Source organism: Ixodes scapularis, unplaced genomic scaffold (assembly GCF_016920785.2).
Source record: "Ixodes scapularis isolate PalLabHiFi unplaced genomic scaffold, ASM1692078v2 PGA_scaffold12__126_contigs__length_90152505, whole genome shotgun sequence".
NCBI lineage: Eukaryota > Metazoa > Arthropoda > Arachnida > Ixodida > Ixodidae > Ixodes > Ixodes scapularis.
In genome coordinates this window covers 78,378,356-78,386,988 of record NW_024609838.1, presented here as the reverse complement: position 1 = coordinate 78,386,988, position 8,633 = coordinate 78,378,356, and the positions used below count along the sequence as shown (strand labels likewise).

Here is an 8,633-nt window from a genome sequence, read left to right as displayed (position 1 = left end):
GCTGTACAGGGCCTTTCGGGCCGATCGCTGTGGATTCCGCGATGAACTCGTCGGAGATCCCTGGCACAAAGTCCGACATGGTTCAAACTCATCGGAAAGTGACAAAACGTACATTACGTAGCAAGAATACCCATCCCCAATGGTCAAGAGTGTAGCAGCGTGGCGCTGCAAGTCACGGCGCACCACGGCGCATCGGCTGTGCGCACCCCGGTCACGGATGTCACGTGACAAGCGCCTATAAGTATAGCACGGTCAATAAAGAAGCCCTCTTTGCCCGTTGGAATGTCGTCTGCTCAAGTTATCACATTGGCGACGAGGATGACAACGCACCCGCGCTGCCCAGCGGAAGCGTCGCAGACGGCAGCAGACGAGCACCATACGAGCGGGGCCAACTGAACGGACAGCGACAGCCAAAGCAGCGCAGTCATCGCATCTCAAGCGGGCGACGGACGGAGCGGACACGACGGACGGAAGCCAGCAACCGATAAGTACACCGTCGGTTTGCCGAAATATGGCACCTCTTGGAAAGCTTGACGAATACGACGAAAAACAACAGAATTTTGACTCGTATTTAGAGCGTTTCGAGCACTTCGTTAGCGCAAACGACATCAAACCAGAAAAGAAGCTAGCGGTGTTCTTGACCGTTATAGGACCTCGAGCTTACGAAGTTCTGAAAAGCTTGGTCGTACCGGCAGTACCGGGAGATAAGTCGTTCGAAGAAGTGAAAGTTTTGCTGAAAAACCACTATAGCCCGAAGAGCTCGGTCATAGCGGAAAGGTGCAAATTCAACAGACGTGTACAAGAGGAACAGGAGAGCGTTGAAGATTTCATTGTAGCGCTAAAGCATTTGGCAAGGAAGTGTGACTTTGGCCAGTTTCTGCAAGATGCTCTGAGGGACAGGCTTGTGGCGGGAATACGGCGCGAAGAAACGCAACGTGCGCTATTCGCCGAAGAAAGCTTAACCTTCGAAAGGGCATGCAAGATCGCATTGGATCAAGAGCAGGCGGCACGACAGACAGCGTTACTACACGCCGGAAGCAAAGACGCGTCGTTGAACGAGATAAGAGCGAACCAGAAAGATAACGTCAATAAGCGTGACGTTCGAAAACACAAGCAAAGCAAGAAGTCTTGCGAAAGATGTGGAAGGGCGCATGCGGCAAGCAAATGTTGGTACAAGAATGCTACGTGTCACAAGTGTGGCAAGTTAGGCCATTTGCAAAAAGTGTGCTCGAACGAGAAAAAGGGACTCAAGAACGCGAATGCAGTGGACTGCTCGGAGGACGATTCAGAACTGGACGTCTATCACTGCCTTAACACGGTGCGTTCGGGTTATGAAGTGAAAGTCAATGTTGAAGGGGCGGACGTTTTCATGCAAATTGATACAGGAGCAGCTGTAACAATTGTTCCTGAAAGTGTTGCGAAAACCGTGTTCCCTCATGTCAAGTGTGAGCCATCTCGGGTAAACCTAAAAACGTACACGGGTGAACGAATCCCGGTAAAAGGGCAATGTGACGTTTCCGTCACATACGAAAACCAGACTTTGAAACTGCCCGTTATCGTCGTCGATAACCAAGGCAAGAAATTGCCGTTGCTCATGGGGCGAAACTGGCTTGAGAGGCTCAGACTTGATTGGAAAAGCGTGATGTCACTGGAGCATGTAACTGATTCACACCGAATAGAAGCGCTGCGTAACAAGTTCCCGACAGTATTTTCTAATCAGTCTAGTGTCACGAACAACTATCAAGCGAAGATAGTTCTAAAACAAGATTGTACGCCGGTTTTTTGCAAGGCGCGACCGGTGCCTTACGCGTTACGCGATAAGGTTGGAGAAGAGCTGGACAGGCTAGAGAAGAGCGGGGTTTTACGCCGCGTAAGTCACAGTGAGTGGGCGACTCCGGTAGTTGTAATTCACAAGAAAGATGGATCACTCAGGTTGTGCGGGGATTACAAAGTAACGATCAACCCTGTACTAAAAACCGACCATTACCCACTGCCGCGACCTGAAGATCTGTACACTGCCATCGCAGGTGGCAAAGTGTTTTGCGTGCTGGATCTTTCTGCTGCGTATCAGCAGGTACCGCTGGCTGCCGAGTCCAAACCACTTTTGACTATAAACACGCACATGGGGTTGTTTCAGTTCCAACGCCTACCGTTTGGTGTGGCCAGTGCGCCAGCCATTTTTCAGTCCTTCATGGACGAGGTGCTTAAAGGCATACCTCATGTGGGATGCTACATTGATGACGTCATCGTGTCTGGAAAGGACACCCAGGACTGTCAAAAGACGCTGGAATGCGTCTTGCGTCGACTTCGTGACTACAATGTCACTTTGAAAACGGACAAGTGCCGTTTTTTCCAAAGCTCGGTGACCTACCTGGGTCACACGGTGAGTGCCGATGGCATTTACCCGACAGAAGCAATGACAAAGGCTATCACAGAAGCGCCCGAGCCCACCTGCGTAACGGAACTGAAGGCGTATTTGGGGATGCTAAACTTTTACGCTAAGTTTCTCAAGAATGTTTCGTGCGTAGCTGAACCGCTTTATCGGTTGTTGAAAAAAGGTGAAAAGTGGTCGTGGACTCGGAAGTGCAGCGAGGCCTTTGCTGCTACGAAGCAGTTGCTCGTAAACAGCCAGGTTCTTACGTTCTACGACGTAGACAAGCCAATTGCATTGCTGTGTGATGCTTCATCGTACGGGATTGGTGCTGTCATTTTTCATGTAACACCAGAAGGGGAAGAGCGCCCAGTGGCGTTCGCGTCGCGAACGCTCACGTCAGCGGAAAAGAACTATGCGCAGTGCGAGCGAGAAGCGCTAGCTCTGATGTTTGGTCTGAAAAAGTTCCATCGCTACCTGTATGGTAGGGAGTTCACTCTCTATACAGACCATCAGCCACTGCTTGGGATACTGGGGCACGATAAGCCTGTACCTACGCTAGCGGCAGCTCGAATGCAAAGATGGGCAATGATTCTTGCAGCCTATAGGTACAAACTCAAGTACCGTAAAGGAAAAGATGTCGAGGTGGCTGATGCTCTGTCTAGACTCCCACGACCGATGACAACAGCTGACGACCCTGCTGAGTGTCTTTTGTTGTTTGACAGTACTCCCTTGACCGCGGAAGATGTAGCTAGAGCTACAAAACGTGACTTGACCTTGTCTCGCGTAGCTAACTACGTTCTGAATGGATGGCCTGCCCAAAGTAGCGAAGAGCTAAAACCGTACCATGTACGACGTGACGAGTTGTCATTTGAGCAAGGCTGCGTCACCTGGGGCTCAAGGGTGATTGTACCTGAAAAGCTGCAGTCACAGGTTTTGGCACTGTTGCATGAGGACCATCCAGGTGCTAGCCGCATGAAAATGCTTGCCAGAAGTTTTGTATGGTGGCCAGGGCTAGACCTAGAAATCGAGAGCTACGTACGACAGTGTCGCGTATGTCAGTCTGTTCAGAACGCTGCTCCACCTGTACCGTTACAGCCATGGAGCTATCCAACTAAGCCGTGGCAACGAGTACACGTGGATTTTGCTGCTAAAGAAGGCCATGTCTTCCTAGTACTGGTGGATGCTTTCTCGAAATGGATCGAAGTGTGGTCCATGTCTTCCACCACTACTGGTAAAACACTCGACAAATTGCGAAGTGTATTTGCAGCTTATGGGCTACCAGAGGTACTGGTGAGTGATAACGGACCTCAGTTTGTTTCAGATGAGTTCTCTGAGTTTATGAGGGTGAATGGCATCAAGCACGTTAAGACGCCACCCTATCATGCTGCCTCCAACGGCGCAGCAGAGCGTCTCGTGCAGACCACAAAAAAAACTCTGCTGAAGCAATTGTTAGACGAGAAACAGAGTGGCAAGAAACACTCTTTGCTCGAGCGTTTGGATAGCTTTTTACTGAGCTATCGAAACACCCCAAACAGTACCACTGGTCGCACTCCAGCCGAGCTGTTTTTGAAGCGACAGCCACGAGTGAAACTTTCTTTGCTTAAACCCGATTTTGTAAAAGCCATGCAAAACAAACAGCAGCACCTGAAGGAACAGAGTGATGCGTCGCGAGGTGCTAACCGGTCTTTTGTTGTGGGTGATACTGTGTTGGTCAAAACGGTGCGAGGCGAGCTAGTGTCATGGGAAGAAGGTGTGGTGACTCAAGTCGTCAGTCCTGTGACATATTTAGTGAAAGTGGCGCAGGTTGTGCGGTTCACACACGCCGACCACATCCGAGACCGCCTTGCAAGCCCGACGTCCCTTGCTGCACCGCCTACGCCGGAGGAGCCTACGCTCCCAGATGTTCCGGTGCCTCGAGAAACCCAGCCGATGGTGCCACAAGTTGCTTCTGCTGCTATGCCAGCGGACTCTCAAGCCGGCAGTCAACAAGCTACACGGACGCGTCAGCAGCCGCTTCCACCACCGAGTTCCACAAGTGCGCCAGTGACGACACCGGAGCCTTGTACTGAGGCACCGACTTCCAGAAGAAGTACGCGAGTGCGGCGTCCACCGGACAGGTACAAACCGGAGGACTTCCGAAGCTGATGTGAGGGGGAAGGAATGTAGCAGCGTGGCGCTGCAAGTCACGGCGCACCACGGCGCATCGGCTGTGCGCACCCCGGTCACGGATGTCACGTGACAAGCGCCTATAAGTATAGCACGGTCAATAAAGAAGCCCTCTTTGCCCGTTGGAATGTCGTCTGCTCAAGTTATCACAAAGAGGACCTCTCCTTGTCACTTACATGGAAGAGAAAGCGGTCCGTCGTGTCTTCGGTCCGTCGAAGCTACACTCTAAAAACAAAAACGTGCCAACTAGCACCTTTTAGGGTTCTTTCGCTTGTCCAATAAGCGGCACCCTTAAAGGTGCAGAAAAGAACCCACAAAAAGGGTTCTTTCTAATGAACCCTATTTCGGGGTTCTTTTCGGATCGTTTATTGATTCTTCCTAGTGAACCCTATTTTTGGTTCTTTTCAGAACGCTTCTGAGTTCTATTTAGCGAACCCTATTTCGCGGTTCTTCTATGATCCTTTTTGGGTTCTTCCTAATCAACCCTATTTCGGGTTCTTTCCCGAACCCTTTTTGGTGCTCTTGATGAACCCCATTTCGGGTTCTTTCCAGAACCCTTTCTGGTGCTCTTAATGAACCCTATTTCGGGTTCTTTCTTGAACCGTTTTTGGTGCTCTTAATAAACCCTATTTCAGGGTTCTTTTCGTATCGTTTATTGGTTCTTCTTAATGAACCCTATTTGGGTTCTTTCCAGAACCCTTCTTCGTGATCTTAATGAACCTTATTTCGAGGTTCTTTACGGATTCTTCTTTGGTTTTTCTGTATGAACCCTATTTAATGTTTTATTTGGAACCCTTCTTCGTTCTTTTAATAAATCCTGAGTTCTTTAGATTATGTTAGCGTTATTTTAGTGAACCATATTTTGTACTTCAAAACTCTCTTCTTTGACAAATCGTTTTTTTTTCACATTCCTAGTTAGTTTTTAGTAAATCGTATGTTGTATTTCCTGCTCCACAAGGTGAATTTTTTTCTACCAACCAAAATGTCTTTAGATTGTTCATTAATCACTAGCACTGGGCCTTTTCGACAGGTTGACAAACATCAGTCTGGCCAGCGTCAAGACACTTCATTCCTGTTCGTAATTGACTAAGTGACAGGCAGAAAAGTAAAGATCATGTCCATTCATATACTTTATTAGGGTCGCAAAAATTGATTCTTCTGTTCGCAGTAAGAAAACTAACAAAGTTTGAAACAGTTTTAGGACGAGACGGTTATCACTGCCAGCAACATGCACACAGCTTCTACTGTCGTTCTGATGCCGCTCACTGTCAGGACACCGTCCAAAATGATGTCAAATTTATTTTCCTAGAGATGGATCAGTGGCATCAGGGTCCGGACTTCCTACAACAAGAAAGCAAGAATATAAACACTTGCATTTTCCTCTGTATAATTATGCTGCGAGTTCCTCATTCGCGACGCTTTTAGATCAATTATAATTGTATAGGTTTCACTAAGCATTTTATTTCTCGTTTAGCCTTACGCTCTAAAACATACCCGCAGATGTGATTTCCTTTATAACATTTAGTGGGTCAATCAGTGCGATCTAGAGGGCGCGACCAGCTGAAAATATGTTGCGACTTAAAAATGAAGTCTTTAACGTGGCACTGAGCATGAAGCCAGCACGTGGAACGTCATACTCAGTGACATCTCTCGCTTCATTCATATGTCTAAACATGCTTTGGCCTTTTTATTCGCCGAGCTCTCTTCGTGAATTGGTGTGACTGGCTTTTCGAGCGTTCTGCGGGAAAGTAAATTCACAGGAATTTTAAGCATGTTTCAAGAAACGTTAGTTCTACCCATATTACATCCTTCTGGCCATATAGTCAGTAAAAGGTTAGAACAAATCTACGAGCTGGAGAGGAGGAAGCGGACAGAAGCTTGTAGGGGAGGAGAAACCTTCTCTCTATTCCAAGCGTCTGTCGGCTTTCTTCTTTCAGATTTTTCTTAACCTGTCATTGACTTTAGTCGCTTACATTTCCTTTAAATTATTTTCAGAAAATAAAGCAAGGATTTGTTTTATATTACTGGCTCGTATATTGGAAATATAACCCTGACAAGCTTGCATTACCATCTGTGACAATGCACTATACTCGGGGGTGACTTGGGCAACTTTTTTTGGCAATGTAGTCGGAGTTAAAAACGCCCGCGCATCTTGAGCGCCAATCAAGGCTATGCACAAGCACTCTTAACTTCAGAAACGTCACAGAAAGTTGTTTCCGAGTATAAGTTCACCCTGTTTTAAACGAATGGCGCCGATAACCGGTCATCAATTCGTAATGAGGTAGTAAGTTAACCCAGCATATTTATGGTGAACAAAGGTAAACCTCTGCGCCGTCGCAGTCTGAAGCTTGTGATAGATTACAAAACCACCGACTAAAGTATACCTTCAAGCAGCTCTTCGAGGTTCAGAGTGACGTTTTTTTCTTTTGAGCAACACCAGTGTAGAAGCTGTAAATGCCTCCATCTTGGCTCTCATGTCCTCCGGATGTCTTTGCCGAACGGCAGTTTAACGTCTTGTAGTAACTGAAAAATAAACAACAAATGGAGAGTGTTGCTGGTTTACAAAAGTACATTTATGCGCTATAGATTTGCACACACGGATTGCTTACACACACACACGCACGCATATATATATATATATATATAGATTAACTAAATGACCACTCACTGTCACTAGAGTGGAGTAGGGCTGCGCGTCAATTAAAATAATTTCGATTAATGTTTTTTTTATATATTGATTAGTTAATCAATTTATAGGTCCCACTGATTTCCAGGCGTGATATTGTATCTCAGAAAAGGCCTAGAACAACCGATTTTTTATTTGACAAGTTTTTACTACGTCTCATAATGGGTATTACATAGCAACTTGTCACTGTGCCTCGTACAGAAGTGAGGCATGGCAAACATTTAAAATAAAATATCTGTACATATTTGTACAATAACAAGTTCAAATAGCAACTTGCCATTGTGCCTCATACACAAGAAAAACATGGCAAACCTTTAAAATAAAATATTTGTACGTTATCATTTAAACTTCAAAACCACTCTAGATAATAATCATACAACCCTTAAGTAGCCATCAGAAACAATTCTGTTATAACCACACAAAAAGAATAAGTGAGTATTCTTACTTTTTCGTTTATAAGACTTTTTATATTCAACTATAATATATAATAATTCAACGGCATATTGGTAATTCAACCAATATGCCGATTAAACTCACTTGATTGAGAGTAAAACGATAGTTAATTAATCGTAATGTTAATTAATTCATTGCCTAGCCTTATTACGAGGTAAAATTTTATCATTTAGCACGTATCAAAAGCCCTTATCTCATTCACAGGCGATAAAACGGGTAGTAAGAAACTTTTGAAGTCCTGATGACCTGTAAAAATCTCAAAACTTTAAGACTAAATACAAAGAAGACAATGTTGAATTACCATTCCGGGAATCGTCATTGCCAGAAATTCCTCAAGGACTGTGCGGACTCCAGCCTCGCTGAGGATCAATTCTTGGCAATACAGAAACGTCCGCATCATGCGGTCTTGTGTCAGGTCGACGTTCAGGGGCACTGTAGTTATCTCTTCTTTCGTGAGCAAGACATGACGGCGAACGCTCACGGCGTCTTCACATTTGTCAGTATCAACGAATCCCTAGAAGAAAAACAATTTGTTACGTTTATGCGCCGTCTAAGCATGTAAGCTATTGACATAATAGTTGCGGCACTGGATATAGGACCAAGTAAAACAATTATTTTCATCAAACATACATCCACATTTGTGCAAACACAAAATGCGCAAAAAGTTCGCGCCTGTTGATTTCCGCACAACACTCCAAGAGCCAATCGTCGCAACCTGCGAAGTCCGCTCAGCGAATGACGACGCGGAACATACGTTTCGACCAAGGAATGCAGTCTGCGCTGTTACATTAAGCGATGCAAGCGTGACGTTTTGCATTCCTTAAAGGGGCACTGACACATCAAAATCATAATTTTTTTTTATTATCCGAAACGATTGATAACGATGCCGGGACATTACCCTCAAAATTTGAAATTTGGGAATTCAGTATTTGTGAAGTAAAAAAACAATTTCCA

The 8,633-nt window shown here is 45.8% G+C and overlaps 1 protein-coding gene across 1 annotated transcript; it reads left to right on the top strand.

Annotated features, from left to right (window-relative positions):
- Positions 1-261: 261 nt before the first annotated feature.
- LOC115319302 (uncharacterized protein K02A2.6-like) lies at positions 262-4,662 on the top strand. Its single transcript, XM_040219321.2, has one exon. It carries the CDS (start codon positions 512-514, stop codon positions 4,517-4,519), a length of 4,008 nt encoding a protein of 1,335 aa, XP_040075255.1. The 5' UTR covers positions 262-511; the 3' UTR covers positions 4,520-4,662.
- Positions 4,663-8,633: the final 3,971 nt, after the last annotated feature.